Below are 15,569 nucleotides of genomic sequence, written 5' to 3' on the forward strand. Positions count from 1 at the left end.
GATCAATTTGGAAAAAAAAATGAAACCTAATAAACTCTCAACTTACCACATTTCTTTATTTTAGGTTTATTAGTTAAAATTATGATAATCATGCAAACAACATAGATTAATTGTTGAACCATAATACTTTACTCAAATGTAAAGAAAGAAATAAAAGGAGCCTAGTGTAGCTAGCTAGGAAAGCTCTTTAGAAATGGTCAACAATGGTATCTCTTAAGAATTGATTAAAAAAAAGTACCAACGACCCTACGTACAGCTTTTAAAAAAGAATTAACAAATCGTCACCTGAATAAACAAACAAAAAAGATTGTTGAGATTTTTAGTGAAAGATAATTAATGGGTTCGTTTTCTTCCAACGCTATCATATCCTCTCGTGTTTTCATTTAGTCGTTGTGTTGTGTTGTGTTGGAGTTTTTATATATTAGCTTTACTTACACCTTCAATCAAACCAACTTGTTGTACTTGTGATTTTTATTAGTAGTTCTTTATTTTGTAGAGCTCGAGAGAGAGAACGAGAGGATCTTGTCCATATTCCATGTCCATCCTCAATCTTTTTTGTTTCAATCATTCATCTTTTTACCTACGAGGTTAAACTTTTTATTTAAAAGTGAAAAAAAAAACGTAGAAGGTGGCTAGAAGGATTTTAATGGCACGTTTGGGATTAGGAATGGACTTGTGTGAAATGAGATATAATATAGTCAACTCTTTCTTTGAGACAATGTTTAGTTTTAATCGGTGATTAGGGTTAAAATTTAGAATAATTCGCATGTTCTTACTATTCTTAACCCTAGGGGTATTTGTTTGCAAGTTCATAGACCAAAATTTGGACAAATCGTCGCTAGCCAATCTCTAACCACCACATCTGATAACTCCACTGACGAACTTCAGACAACCAACTCTAGCGACTGTCGCCACTGATCAATCTTGAAATTTTTTTAATAAATTAGGGTTTAGGCCAATCTCTGACCACCACCACTAGTGATCACTCCAATTGGCAAACTTCCAATTCTATCAACTTCGGCAACCATTGCCACTAATCAATCTTGAAAAATTTTAATAAAAATATTTCTAGTATTAATATGACAAACAAACAAAACTTGTATATACAAATATTTTTTAGAAAAAATATTTTAAAACACATTTATGTATTTATTTTAAGAAGTTTTTATCAAAAGTATTTAAGTAAAAATAATTTTTTGAAAAACCTTCTTAGTCATTTCAAATACTTTTTTAGTTTACTTATAATAATATATTTTAAAATACGCCTTCTCGTGTTTTTTTTTTAAAGGTTTTTTTCTAAATTATTATTATTAGATTATTTTCTTTAAATCGTCTCTTTTTTTCTCGTTTAAAATTAATGTTATCTTCATTTTAAGGGATAATGCTACTATATGATATATAGTGTTGTATACATATCAAATAAACTTCATATACATGTTCTTTTTGTACTAATATATATTAATTAAGTATATTTATTTAGGTCATATGTGTAGAAATCTTTAATTTAGTTTAATAACATTTTTCATTTTGTTTGTTGGTCAATTTAATTGGTTCGAAGACATAGAGTTGGAAAAATTATAATTTTTCGATAATAGAATTCAAAATTAAAATATTAATTTATTTCAATTTGAAGTTAACGTATTATGATTAAAAAATATGTTCTTTTTGAAATTAATTACGGTGATAAATGTCTATGAAATTTTATTTAAAAACCTAGTAATATTAATATATATATATATATTAATATTAAACATTAACCCCTCTAGGTTTTATCTCCCAAACAATCTCAAACCATTTAATCTAAGAAATAACACGAGAAAGAAGCCCTTTATTTTGGGCCAAATTAGGGAATATACCCCTAATATTTTGGGCCTTTTGATGCTGGGCTGACAGGCCACGGGGATGGGCCCAATTAATATTTTCCTTTTCTTTTTTCTTTTTCTTTTTTGGTTTTAAAGTAATTCAGCCGCTGTCGATCGAGGTCCGTCGCATCGCATCGCAACGCAGCTTCTCAAGGTGCTCGTTGAAACAACCAAGTTTCCATCTTGTTTGACCTAATTTCTTTCAAATTCAGGTACTTTCTTTCCCACATACGATTCCCTTTCATTTACCACGTACAATTCCCTTGCATACTCCCATGATTTTCATTTTTTCTTTCTATGTCGCCCACGCCATTTGTTCTCCCCTTTGTTTTGGCTCTGGAATTTCATTGCTTTTCTGCTTAATCAATTAGCTACTTTTATGAATTTCCGTTACATTCTTTTTAGCTGAATTGTTAGCTTCTGATTCCTCCTTCTTGGGGTAGTTGCAATTTTATTTCCGCCTCTTTATGCTATCATTTGCGATCATGGGTATCTTCTTGTTGGCTGGTTTTTTATATGTATATTCGCTCGTTCTCTCTATGAAACTATGGTCATGTAAGAGGGAATTAGGGAAATTAATGATCCACTAGGAAGTGGATGACCAAATTTCCCAAACACTACAATTCTTCTTCTTTCGGAGGTTATTTTCTTGACAAAACCTTCAAATCTTCAGATTTATTTAATAAAGCTCAGAGCTGTGCTGAATGATAACTAAAAGCAACCGCATAATGAAATGTCCAAAAAGAACAATTCTTTTCACCAACTCTAAGATTATACTTGCTTGAGATCTTGTTCTATGCATCTGTTTTACTCGCAACTTGCAAGTGCTACAATTTTGGTGTTCCTGGGATATAACAACCATGAGTTGTCCATTAGCTACTGGGTCAGCTCATGATGAATATTTTGAAATCCATTGATAAAATTGATTGAGTTTTTTCTTTTGCGTGGTTAAAATTTTTATGTGAAGTCCTGTGTAGAAACTGACTTTGGTGCTTGAGGTTAACAGAAGTGGATTTGACATGTTCTTGTCAACCAATCTAGAACTTTCTAACTTATTGTTCATGTGCTTCAAATTTCTATTTGTAATTGTAATGCTTTTACCTAACTTTATGATATAGGCAATACAAAATGGATTATCGAGGTTTCAGTAGTAGACTGGAAACAAACAACCCAAGTAAAGGCTATGCTCGGGAGCAGGTATGACTGAGTGATCATGTCAAACTGGAAAATTTTGACATATGTCTAACTCTCTGACTTACTGAACTCCACTTTTTTTTCAAATCCATTTGGTTTTTCTAAAAAAAAAATAATAGGAATTTTGGTTTTTGTGATATCTAATGTTTCAACTATTTCTGTCTTTTGTGGGAATATTAGGAATCTCTTGGTGATGACTTTATTGATGATTTTCGCTTGCCCATCAACCATAAACCAACAGAAAATGTTGATCTTGATAATGTGGAACAAGCATCATTGGACACACAATTAACATCATCAAATGTGGGATATAGGCTTCTCCAGAAGATGGGCTGGAAAGGGAAAGGACTAGGGAAGGATGAGCAAGGTACTGTGTTTTTCTGGATATGAAATTCTGCTCTGCTCATTCGTTGTACAATCTGTCTCTTAGTGTATTATTTTTCATAATTTTTTCTCATGAACCTTAGATTCTGTAAGTATTTAGTGGTCTACTCATTGCTTTCCCTCAAAGCCCTTGCATGCAAATCTCATCCATTTTCTTTATATTTCATTCTGAACACGATATGACTCATATATGACAAGAAGATAGAGTTCCATTCTCTAAATCAACTTCTGGTCGTTCTATTTTACAATCTTGTAATTACTTGTCTTTCCTCTGTTCCCTGTAATTCTTAACTAAATTACTCCCGTCGCCATATTTGAACCAGATTTTTTCTATAGGTTGTACTGCTACTGTGCCCTTGAATTCTGGGAACAGAATTACTCTGTTGCTTGATTTATATTTTTCTTCAAGTTTGTATGAAATTGCACACCAGATTTTTAACGCAAGGAGAATATCTATTTTTTAGTTGGAAATAGAGTTCCTTGTTTTTAATTAATGTAGTCACGTCAAGTATGAGTTTAATGATTGCCCATGCTCAGTGTCAACCGAGTATAATAAAGGGGAGAATCCTCTAAAACTCCAGTGTTTTAAGATACGTGAGCATGTTTAAAGTTGCCCATTTGAAAAAAAATTCTAATATAAAAGCAGAAACGTGTCCCAAATTTAGATACTCTGTAGAAGTAGAAATCTTAAACTTAAATAGAGATATAAAAAGAAAAAGTTCTCTTATGGGCCTAAAAATCTTTTTAATTATTCTTCTTTTAAAATATAACTTTCTGTATGTAGATCCAAAATTAATCCATAATTGGCACTTGTTTGTCTAGCATTATGAAAATAATAGGAACTTGTGGTGGTTTGTTTAGGAATTATTGAGCCAATAAAATCTGGAATGAGAGATCCCAAACTAGGAATTGGAAAACAAGAAGAAGATGATTTTTTCACTGCAGAAGAAAATATCCAGCGGAAAAAGCTTGATGTTGAGGTGGAGGAGACAGAAGAACATGCCAAAAAACGGGAGGTATGTTATTTTTGTCATACAATTAGTTGGGAAAAATGAATAATTATTAGCTAAGACTTTGAGGTTGATGCTTTCCTCTTTCTGAAACTCATATCAAATAGCAGAAGGCTGCATATAGCATATATGCATGTCTTTTAGCGGGAATGGTATATCATAGGGGACCATCAACTTTGGACGGTCTTCAGATTTTCCTGCAGTTTTTATTACCTGGTGGCTTCTACTGCCCGCTTCGTGCACATTATGAAAATCCAGGTTTTAGCAGAACGTGAGGAGAAAATTCAAACTGAGGTCAAAGAAATACGCAAGGTTTTCTATTGTGATCTTTGCAATAAACAGTACAAACTGGCAATGGAGTTTGAAGCTCATCTCAGCTCATATGATCATAATCATAGAAAGGTAGGAAATTAAGAGTTTCCTCATAAGCAAATCATCATTCTTCTCTCTTTCTTTGGATGTCCATTGAATCTAAAGCATTGTAGCATGGGATTGCAGCGTTTTAAAGAAATGAGAGAAATGCATGGTTCAAGCAGCCGGGATGACAGAAACAAGCGGGAACAGCAACGTGAAGAGAGAGAGATGGCCAAATTTGCTCAAATGTATCTCTCTTTTTTTCTTCTTCACCCTTCTTTTTTCCAAAAAGATCTTGATTCCCATTGTGCAGTTTCTCTTTATATTTCCATTTCGTGTGGTTTTGTTGATATGTTCTTTCATGTTAAAATAGTGCAGATGCCCGGAAGAAGCAGCAGCAGTTGTTGGAGCAACAAGAAAGAGCAGCCGAGGCTCCTGTTTCTACTGAACTTAGAAATGCTACATCAGTTGCAGATCAGGATCAGCGGAAAACATTGAAATTTGGATTCTCTTCTAAAGGTGGCACCTCAAAGGTAAGCTAAAGTAAAGCTCTAATGAGTGTTTTTTTTTTCCTCTGAAGAGGAAACATGACCTTTCGTTGATATAATGAAAAGATCTGAATCCTTATGGTGAGTAATGATTATGAAGTGTCTGGCACATCTTTTGGAGTGCTTAGGATTCAATAAGTGACCAGTTGAATACCCGGTTCCCATGGGATCGAAGCGAAGCAGCACTATTTTGGCATTATTGGCAGCTCACATGTTCCATGTTTGGAACTTAACAAGCATTGCTCGAGCTTTCGGGATAAAATATGTCTTCTTCATGGTAGTAGTAATAGGATCCGAGAAATCTTCTCTAATCTTTTTCCTGTCTAATGTTATTGCAGAACATGTTTGGTGGAGCCAAAAAGAAACCGAAAGTAGCACCTGTAGCTTCTGTTTTTGGGAATGATAGCGATGACGAATAGAAAAACCGTTCCTAAGTTGCATTTTGTATCAGCATTTTGAGGTTGTATCTTCAAGGAACACCTTCTTACCTTCCGTAGAGTTCTTGTAATCTCATTCCAGTGGATATTCTTGTTTAAACTTGTTGATACTCGCTCTATTAGACTGATGTGTCTATCTTATTTGAAGCCGAGTGAGTTAGTCTGATGAAGATATCCATACAAATATCATACCCCAGACAATATCCTTATACAAACTTGTAGTTGTGATATTTTCTGTTATTATAAGTACATCATGCAAATGAGACTGGATAATATTGTAATCTAAGACCGTTGTCAAAGTTTATCATGTCACCAGTCTTCTGAATACGTATTTTATACTGGTATGGATTGATTGCTATTTTTCATTTATCTTATTCGAATTATGCATAAAATCAATGGCAGTTCACTTTGTTTTTCACGCAACTTGATACAATTGTGTGTATTTAGATTTTTAAAAATAAATTGTAAATATTCTTATTTAGATTAAATGCTAATTATTTGAGTCTAGAGTAGGGTTTGGATATTTATGTGTTGATTCTTAGATTTTAAAATGCTACATTATTACTCCTCAATCCTGAAATCAGTCTCTGATTTTAGCTAACTCCCTTTCAAACCATCCAGCCTCTGTTCATATTCATTCCTTTATGTCCTTGTCAGTTTCATGCCACGGTTGATTTTGTCTTTCTTTTTTGTTATATATTTTATTTATTTAGAGTTTTTCTTTATACATCAGAAAGAAGAGTCGATCCAAATCATTCGATATAATGCGGATAAAGTGTGGAAGTTGTAGCTATTAGAGTTGATGAATTCTACATCGTTTTAATTCAAGAGGCATCAGTCATTGTCTTTGTACCTTATGCATTCGTTTTTTTTTCCCCTTTTGACCCTTCTATGTCTCTTCATCCCTCCAATCTTCTTAGTTGAAAGCATAGGCACAAATATTCTTTAAATGTAAATTATTTTTTATCACATTTGTCCTGACGTTACCTCGTACTTGTATGTTCTTATTGTTCAACGTGACGATATTCATTTGGCATGTCTAAACTAGGGCCAATGAAGTTTTCTGTAGAGCTTGAGCCAAGGGGTACCTCCAACTCTATTATTTGTGTGTATATAATCTTATTACATTTCTTTAAAAATATATATTAAAAAGAATCTTAATACATCCTAAATGTAGAGACTAGGGAGTGTTATTTTTAATAAGTCTTATTTTGAAAATGAGAGAATGATAAATGTTTATAAAATAAAATGATGATTCTATTTTATGTCTTGTCTTGGCCAACTTTGTATTTTGTTGACTTTAAAAAAGTATTAAAATTATGGTGCAAAAATAAGATAAAACAAGTTAAAGAAAAACATGGTCATATTAAATTTTATAAAATTCAAAATAAATAGTCTTGTTTATTATTATTATTATTATTATTAGAATATTGAAAATGGTTTTTGGTTGTCTTCTCCAACAGTGAGTTTGAGTGCAAATTTGCAAACCCTAATTTTAATTTCTCTGCAACTTTCCCCCTCCTTCAACTTTTGAAACCCAAAACTCAAACGAAACCCTATCAATACCTTCTTCTATTCAGTATTCCCTTCTGGGATTGTTTCATTCTTCCATTCTTCCATTCTTTTCATCTTCAATTCTTACCTTTGTTTACGGTTTTTTTCTTTCTATTCCTTCTCTCAATGAATCACCCTCATCTTCCTCCTCCACCTTCCACTCCAAATCCCCCTACCAAAATGCTGAAGGAGTGTGGAAATTGCGGCTCTCAAGGTCGATGGATTCTCCATCACGTTCGAATACGAGGTATTAATCGTCGCCTTTGCACTTCCTGCGTGCTTCGTCTTCATCCCAGTTCGTTTTGTCCTTCTTGCTTCCAGTTCTATGATCTTTCTGTGTCTCCTCATCCCTCCAATCGTTTCACTTGTTCTAAATGTTCGTCTATTACGCATTCTCATTGCGTTGTCAATCCGGCTTGCCCCGACCCTCAGCTTCTGTCCTCCACTTCCTCCTCCTCTTATCTCTGCCCTCCCTGCGCCAAACCCAATTTTTCGTTTTTCGATTTGGACTCAAAGCCTCGAATTTCTCCTAAGTCTATTGATAGGAAGACGGCTGTGGTGTTGCTCTGTGCGGCTAAGATTGCCTCTACGTCGATGGGTAAGGCTGCGATTGTGGCGCGAGCGGATGCAGAGAGGAAAGTGAGGGAGGCGGCTATGGCGAGGAAGAGAGCAAGAGAGGCTCTTGAGCATGTTGGTTTTGTTTTGGCTAGAGAAAGAGCTAGGCGTAAGGAGGAGGCTTCGGTGGAGGTTTCAGGTTCTGGGAATTTGGGAATGAAGGAGAAAGAGAGGAATAGGAATTTGGGTCCTACGGTGAAAGCAGAGAATGCTTTTGAGATTCCTGCAGTGTCAACTTTGAACACTGGTACTGCTTTAACTCAGAGAAGGGAGAGTTTAAATGGGTTTGTGAGACAGATGTCAATGGTGAAGAATGAGGTGGCTGCTTCCATGGAGGAATCTGCAAGGCATAAAAATGTTGAGGTTGCTGAACGTTTACAGAGTAACAACAACATTGGTTTGTTAAATGAGAAGGAGAAGAATGAGAATGGTGAAGTTGAGCATGTGAAAAATGATCATATTGGAGGAACTGTTAATACCACAAAATAGCCTTTTTTTTCATGATACAGAGCCAAGAATTGATCAAATCATTGTTTCCTTGGTCTTTTGCTAAATGATATTGTTCTAAAGTATGAAAATTGATTGAGCTACTTTCGTACTGGGTTTGACTTGGCTCTTTAGGAATTCATGTAGTGAGGATAGCACAATGCCTGTGAGTTTTTTTTCTTTTTTCCTTTTTTTTAGAAATATTCCTTGTTGATATTTGGGTGGTCTAGAGTTTATCTGAGTTCTCTTTTTAAGGGCCCCTCCAAGCAATGGTGTAAAAATTGTAGATTAATTGAAGTTTAACATTATTCTGTGTACTTGCCACATTCTTACTTTGCACATTACTGCAAACATTCGTTTAGTTTTCTGAAAGCCTCTCCCAATTTTGATCAACTGTGTCTTCTCATTCTTGAGAAGATAGTGTTGTAGTTATTTTGCTTATTTATATCAAGATTGGCGATAGTCTCGTAGAGAAAATGACCCAGAATTGTGATGGAATGAACTGAATGTGGTTTTCATTGCCTCTGGACTGTGATAATATATTGTTGGTTTGGTGCTTTGAATCATCCATTTTTACATTCTTTTCTAGCAGGGTTTATTTTACTTTGCATTATGCCGAGGGTACTTTTTTTTGGTAATCAAAGCCATAATTTGATATTTGGCTATATGTGGAAAAAGTGTTCATAAATACTTCAGGTACTCAAAAAGTATTTCTTTTGATATTAAGAAGGAAAGAAGAGGCAAAATACTCTTCTTGAAGGAACATGCTGTGATCAAGATTTACAAGACCATGTTTCCTGTGAAAAATAGTATTCTTGAAGAAATTGTGTGTGAAATACCTTATGTGAGTTGACATGTGAAGAATCAATTTTTCTTTGAGATTCAAATGGTAAAGTAGATAAACTGTTTGTGTTGTCTTCTGCAATTTGTTTATTTCCCTTCCATTTTGGATATAGTTGTAAACAGATGGTGGGAGCTGTATGGGCAGATATAGAAAAGTTTGATAAATCTCAAGTGGTGGTTAGGTGAAATGCGTAATCAAATGATTGCAAGTTAATAAATGGGTTGTTAAGTTACTGCTTTGGAATCCAATCCCAATTCTTAAAGTTGGTGGCAACGGATAATTTTGTTTCTCTACCTATCTCTATTCCTTGGATTATTTTTTTAGTTTGCTTCCACATACTTGAAGGCTTCAGCACAACAAATCTGAAAGGTATCAAGAGTTTTTGGTATTAAACTTACTCAAGATTTTGAAGACCTCTTGAGTCAGTAATAGACTCTAAACCCTTGATTTGAGTGATGATTTGGGAGAAACACCAGTGGCCACCATTATTGAAATTGTGGTAAATATTGCTTTAACTAAATCAATCCACCAAATGTCTCTTCCCAATCATTGTCCTAACATGCCTGCATGGCTGACTAAGTCCCCACTTTTCTGCTTCCAAATCATCAATGATCAATTCCTTCATTTTTATTTTCAAGAAGTACGTATTAAGAAAGATTGTTGAACTTTGTAGGTTTACTTTTTACTTTCTACACTTAATAACAAAACTCATCTTATACTGTATCTCTATTTTTCATATTTACCAAGTGATTACATTTACTTTCTTAATCTATTTTTTCCAAGTATCTAAGAAATCTTACAAGTCTATACCTCAATTCTCACTCCTTGATCTTGGTAATTCTATTGATACCACATTTAGAGATAATAATCCAAAGATGATTAGGGCAAAAGGTGGAGCAAGGAGTAAAATTGATGTTTTTTTAATAGTAGGACCCACCAACTCTTTAAACAAAAGGTGGAGTTCCCAACTCCTTGGGCCAAACACACTTGGTATATAATAACATTTAACACAATAATAATAATAATGAAATAACAATAAATTTTAATATAGCAAAATTTATTAGTGATAAGTCTCGATAAACTCCTACCAATACTATGATCTATCTTTAGTAGATTTCGAGGACTAAATTTAATTTTATGATGTATGCAAATTCTTTATCATTATCATTATGCCATAGCTACAAATAATTTGAGTTTGATTGCAATATTTGGAATTGTTTCTAAATGGATTATAAAAATCCAGAGAGCTTTTAAATGTTTCTTTAATGATAAGTAGAGATCTTTCCACCTCATTTCATTCCTATCACCATAGTTTTCTGTGTGTAACATTCTTTTTGCAAGTTAGGCACCGCAAATGAGTAGATCTCACATCAGCATTCGGACTATTTTGTCCCAAGATTGTTCCTCAACTTTAGTCTAAGATTTAATTTAAGTGTACTCACATTGATGCTTAATGCTCAAGTCTTCGGTCTTTCTAATCTTCCTTCCAAGTTCCAAGTACTCTTGTTGTTTACTGGATGGAGAAGAGCAAGTTAACTAATATAATTTCACACGAAAGTTCAGCAACAGCTCATCATGCAATTGCAACTCATACGTAAATAAACAATAAATTAATCATTAACCCATAAAAAACATTCAAGACTTAAACATAGGAACAGAAATACTTCCAAGTCGAGTTATGTGTCTCTGTTTCTTCTAACTAAAATTTTAATCTTAATGCACAATGATCAACAGCAAGACAAGTCCCAAAATCTAACAAACATTATATTATATTACAGAGTCTCAAGTTGGAAGTAGCTAATACTAATACATCCCTATCTTTGATCTTTACACAAACAAAAGCTCAAGCAGGGCAGTGGCAGTGGTTTATCCTTCCAAACTCAAACTCACCTCTGGTTCCTTTTTCTCCTCCAAAAATTGCACTAATGGTGGAACTGGGCGACGATTCTGAAGCTATGAATAACGAGGGCCTTTTCATGTACAGTAGAAGGAGAAGTCGGTGATTTCATTTCATCATCAGTCCAGAGTGATTATTCTGTGAGTGATGAAGGACATGGTGAGAATGATGAAGCAAGTAAAGGGTCTCAATCCAGCCGCTATGGATATTGAAGTGCTTGAGCTTGGAGGGATCTCAGTTCCAAACCCTGTTGTGCTGCCTATGCTCGAAGCTGGATTGTCTGTGTTAAATGCACCAGGAGGACTTCCATTTCTGCACCAACAACATGGATCATTAATTACTTTCTCCCTTAATAACCGTTCCATGATTATTTGGTTATTGATTTTCAATCTTATAAATCTGTTTTTAGCTATCGAAAATTAAGTTTATTTTCTTTTAATTTTTTAATAAGTTGATTTCTTAGTCAATTTTATTTTTTTAAAAATTAATTAATTGAATTAAATTAAAATTACTTCTTTTTAATCTTTGTTTTTTAAAACATTAATAAAAGGTAGAGGAAAGGATAGATATGAGTGTTTATAAGCTAAATTTCAAAACCTAAAAACTAAAACTCAATTGATTAACAAACAAGGTTCAGTTTTTTGTTTTTATTTTTTAAAATAAAGCCTATAAACACTACACCCTTTAAAAGTAGTTTTGAGTAAAAATAAAAACAATAGTTTGGAAGAAAAAAATATTAGAAAAGAAGCACAATTACGAAAGTTAAAAATTGAAATTCAAAACGACTACCAAACTAGAAAATAGCTTTAAAAACTTTTTTTTCTTTATTGCAATTAGGATGAAAATGTAGGATTGTGCCATAAAAAATAAAATAAAATAAGTAAAGAAAAAAAAACATACATTTTCCCGAAACAAAAGCAAAATAAATCTTAATGAATACACAATCAAAAGGCCAAACGACTCAAAATCAACAGAATAGTTAATCCTTCCGCAACGTAAGATACAGAGGTATTGAACCATCTGAATTTATTAAAAATAATCAAGTTGAAATGGAAGATTGTAAATAAAATAAATCAGATGGATACCATTTTATAAGTTGAAGATATATTGTAAATATAAGCTATATGTAGTTCAACCCTAATTTAACCTATGAATTAAAAAGTTTCAACTTTTTCAAAGAATTCAAAGGCATGAGAAGTGAACAGAGGACTTACTCTGGCATGCCGGACCCCACGGGTGAAGAAGTTGTTGGATTTGTAACTGTAGTTGGTGAGACTGTGATCGGCGCTGTTGTTGTCGGTGTCTGTGTTGGAACCGACGGCGTCATGGATGCCGGCGTCGCAGAGGAAGATGATGATGGGTAAATGCAAGAGCCAGTGCCTGTCGAAAGAAAAGAAGATCAATTGCGAAAAAACAGAGGAACAAGTGGGGGTATTTAGAAACAATGAACATCTTCTCTTACTTGGATTGGAGTTGGTAACCATGGCAGATCCTCCAAAGTCACAGCTTGTAGAAGAAGGATTCTTCTGGAAATAGCTATTGAATGCAAAAGATGCGTGGTTTTCAAGTGTATTTGGGTTGTAACAGCTTCCACCTTGCTGGATTTGAGAACAGTCAGCCCCTCCAGTGCCACAAGCGTAATCCAACGCCGACTGAAGAGCCATCTCCGAAGCGCCGGACCTGGCTACACACCAGCTCTGTCCTGGAATTACCGGTGCGTTTGTTGTCGCCGGAGGGGATACCGGAACTGGGTTTGTGGGGGGTGTCAACACTGGAGCGCCACCTGACGGAGCTGGATATGTCGTTACAGGGTTCGTTATGGGCTGTGCTCCGGGAACTGTAACCGGCGGCGCAACTGGATTGGTGAGCGGCACCGGAGAGTTAGCCGGAACTGTGAATGGTGTCGTTAAAGGAATGGACACCGGTGTGGCCGCAGGGCTCGACGGAGTGATAGTGACAGGGTTGGTCGAGGGAACGGTGATGATCGTCGGTGTGGAGGTGTCCGGGGTTGTCGGAAAATTTGTTGTGGCGTCGTGCATTGTAGTCCGACCAAATTCAATGAACTTCCATTTCAACTGCAAGGAAGTATTTTCTTCCACTCCCAAATGCGACCCACCAAATCTACCTGCGAAAATGGAAGAAGCAGAAGCATTCAGAAACAGAAAGGAAACAAAACCTCCAAAACAGAAAATGCCGTTAAGTGGGAACAAAAAAATGCAAAGCTTAGATTTAGAAGCTGTAACTCGCAGGAAGCAAGACACAATCAGAGCAGAAAACGACAAACTGAGCTAGATCTATAATCTGTTCTAGAGGCGAAGTTGCTTACCAGAAGAGCAGATGGCAAGGAGAGACATAATGGAAAAAAAGAAGCATTTGGAAGCTGCTTGGGCCATTTTAATGGTGGGAGGATATAGTTCTCTTCTAGGGACAAATGAAGAGACCCAACTGGATTCCTAATGGGATCGGTTTAATTTAGGTATTGCTTTTAAAAACACAAAACCAGACAGGGGAAATGGTGTAAAAGGAAAGGGTTTAAGAGCGAAACATGCAAAGTGAAAGAGAAAGAGAAAAAAGGGAAAGGAGGGGGGAGGGAAAAGGTAGAAGGTAAAGGTTAAAAAAGTAGACAGATGACCAAGTTGCAAATGCTTACGGCTGCAATACAAAAGAGAGAAATAGATTATTGATAAAAGAAAGGGAAAAAATGGTTACTTTATGAGCAAGGATGATATTGGAAATATTGGCTCTGATGCGGTAGAAAAAAGGGGATCAGCCATCCTTACTTTTTTGCTTTTTCCATCTTTTTTCAAAAGATAAATAACCTCAAAGATAATAAAGTAACATTCAACCATAGCACAACTACAGGAGAAGAAAACATGCATGTGCATTTGTACACATGCACCCATGACTGCAACTAAGCTAAGGTGATTTCATTCACTTCCCTTTCCAAGTAATCGCAACCCTTTTTTCTCTTTTCCCCGACCTAATTACTTTTGAAATCGGGAGCAAGATAATCAACTGATAAAGTTTATACGTTAAATTGAATAAACAATAAGCTAACAACCATTTCAATAAATACAAGATATAATTTCTCAAAATTCGACTTTAAAGTCTAAAGAACATAAGAGATAAAAGTTGTCTCTGGACAGATTCAGTGGAGGTTTAAAATAATATAGTTGGAGTCAAATGTGTTCAGCTCAGCAAAACCCACAAAGCAAATAGTTTATTAGTGTAAAAGAAAGAAATGAGAGAATCAGATGTACATGGGAATTGAGATTAGGATGAAACGATGCAGTCTTTGGCCTTTTGAGATTACTTCAGGAACAAGATTTGACAGCCATTATTGGAAAAAATGAGACATAATGGGCAGAACTTCTGAGTTTATGCCAAGTGCAACAAAACAAAAGGAAAAAAAGAATACACAAGATGATGCAGACTTCGAAACGAGGTTGATCCTGCAAAGGCTTTCCCAATTGGCTCAAAAAAAAAGGTTTTTTGCTACTTTCCGCAAACATGCCATGGAGGTTCTGTTGCTGCTGGTGATGGTGGACGTGGAATTAAGATTTAGAATATACAATGAGAGTGGGGACAATGCATGTGAAATTACCTATGACGCCTTGGTTCTTCGTATCAATGGACCAAAAGCACCTGTGTGACTAGACAAAGCCGAAAGCAAACATATTACATTTCAAAGAGAGAGGGTGCCCATACCGTCAATCACCTGTTTTAATATTTCTCCATTGGGCTTTCCTGCATAAAGCCATACGCCCACCCTTCTGATGCCCAATTCTAGAGTCAAAACATGTTTTAAAACTAAATCACAAACTTGAGAACAATAATTCAAATGCACTCAAGATAATCCCTGGGAATAGTTCCTGCACAATATAATAACTCAGAAAAGGCACTCGAGATAATCCCTAAGAATAGTTCAGAAAACAAAAATGAAAAGCTAGCTTTTCAAAGTAATTCTCCAGCAGAAATATAAAAGATGATAAAAAGAGAAGGGTGCTTTTCCCTGCCCAAAATTGGAAATTAAAGAACCAGAGGAATCGAATTTTGGTTCATGTACTGGTCTATCATGCCACAATCCTTGAGAGTTGAGCCTATGTCATGCATATGCATGATTCTAGTAGAAGATAAAATGGTAGTGGTTTTCCAGCACATCTTCAGATGATGTTCTAACAAAGACTCAAATCAATTGGCTTAGAGATTATCACAAAGTAAATATGATGCAAAACATGATATAATGCACCCTACTTTTTACTAAAGCAAATTTATCACTTATCAATCCCTTTTTTCTCTGATAAGTTTGCCTTTAATTTTTCATAACTATAAGAACTCAGATAATTCATAATGAAATGAGTAAAGTCACTGTCGAGAAACAAGA

The 15,569-nt window shown here is 35.0% G+C and overlaps 3 protein-coding genes across 6 annotated transcripts; 2 read left to right on the forward strand and 1 right to left on the reverse strand.

The window, feature by feature from the left end:
• Positions 1 to 1,954: 1,954 nt before the first annotated feature.
• On the forward strand, positions 1,955 to 6,096 carry LOC103492095 (uncharacterized). Of its 2 annotated transcripts, none has more exons than XM_051081205.1 (8): positions 1,955 to 2,074; positions 2,981 to 3,059; positions 3,237 to 3,423; positions 4,302 to 4,456; positions 4,709 to 4,852; positions 4,949 to 5,052; positions 5,178 to 5,337; positions 5,691 to 6,096. In XM_051081205.1, exons 2-8 carry the CDS (start codon positions 2,991 to 2,993, stop codon positions 5,769 to 5,771), a joined length of 900 nt encoding a protein of 299 aa, XP_050937162.1. In that variant the 5' UTR covers positions 1,955 to 2,074; positions 2,981 to 2,990; the 3' UTR covers positions 5,772 to 6,096. The 2 variants fall into 2 exon arrangements, with proteins under 2 accessions (XP_050937162.1, XP_050937161.1); XM_051081204.1 differs by lacking the exon at positions 1,955 to 2,074 and adding an exon at positions 2,147 to 2,502.
• Positions 6,097 to 7,201: 1,105 nt separating this feature from the next.
• Positions 7,202 to 8,761, forward strand: LOC103492096 (uncharacterized). Its single transcript, XM_008452293.3, has one exon. It carries the CDS (start codon positions 7,470 to 7,472, stop codon positions 8,445 to 8,447), a length of 978 nt encoding a protein of 325 aa, XP_008450515.1. The 5' UTR covers positions 7,202 to 7,469; the 3' UTR covers positions 8,448 to 8,761.
• Positions 8,762 to 10,307: 1,546 nt separating this feature from the next.
• On the reverse strand, positions 10,308 to 15,462 carry LOC103492098 (uncharacterized). Of its 3 annotated transcripts, XR_007818922.1 has the most exons (5): positions 13,512 to 14,263; positions 12,648 to 13,310; positions 12,400 to 12,565; positions 11,179 to 11,497; positions 10,308 to 10,801 (listed from the first exon to the last, which is right to left on the reverse strand). XR_007818922.1 is itself a non-coding variant. In XM_051081206.1 (4 exons), the coding sequence occupies exons 1-4, from the start codon at positions 14,944 to 14,946 to the stop codon at positions 11,305 to 11,307; spliced, it is 1,065 nt and encodes a 354-aa protein (XP_050937163.1). In that variant the 5' UTR covers positions 14,947 to 15,462; the 3' UTR covers positions 10,880 to 11,304. The 3 variants fall into 3 exon arrangements, 2 of the variants coding, with proteins under 2 accessions (XP_050937163.1, XP_008450517.2); XM_051081206.1 differs by lacking the exons at positions 10,308 to 10,801; positions 13,512 to 14,263 and adding an exon at positions 14,904 to 15,462 and having other exon boundaries at positions 10,880 to 11,497; XM_008452295.3 differs by lacking the exon at positions 10,308 to 10,801 and having other exon boundaries at positions 10,880 to 11,497; positions 13,512 to 14,303.
• Between the last annotated feature and the right edge of the window lie 107 nt (positions 15,463 to 15,569).

This window comes from Cucumis melo, chromosome 2 (assembly GCF_025177605.1).
Source record: "Cucumis melo cultivar AY chromosome 2, USDA_Cmelo_AY_1.0, whole genome shotgun sequence".
NCBI classification, from domain to species: domain Eukaryota; kingdom Viridiplantae; phylum Streptophyta; class Magnoliopsida; order Cucurbitales; family Cucurbitaceae; genus Cucumis; species Cucumis melo.

Bases quoted from the DNA above. Each gene is read 5' to 3' on its own strand.
- LOC103492098 (XM_008452295.3), bottom strand. From the start codon at position 13,578: ATGGCCCAAGCAGCTTCCAAATGCTTCTTTTTTTCCATTATGTCTCTC. The intron at 13,311-13,511 runs GTAAGCAACTTC...CCATTTTCGCAG, and splicing joins CCTTGCCATCTGCTCTTCTG to GTAGATTTGGTGGGTCGCAT. The intron at 11,498-12,399 runs GTAAGTCCTCTG...TTGTTGGTGCAG, and splicing joins GTGGGGTCCGGCATGCCAGA to AAATGGAAGTCCTCCTGGTG.
- LOC103492095 (XM_051081205.1), top strand. From the start codon at position 2,991: ATGGATTATCGAGGTTTCAGTAGTAGACTGGAAACAAACAACCCAAGT. The intron at 5,053-5,177 runs GTATCTCTCTTT...ATGTTAAAATAG, and splicing joins ATGGCCAAATTTGCTCAAAT to TGCAGATGCCCGGAAGAAGC. The intron at 5,338-5,690 runs GTAAGCTAAAGT...ATGTTATTGCAG, and splicing joins CTAAAGGTGGCACCTCAAAG to AACATGTTTGGTGGAGCCAA.
- LOC103492096 (XM_008452293.3), top strand. From the start codon at position 7,470: ATGAATCACCCTCATCTTCCTCCTCCACCTTCCACTCCAAATCCCCCT.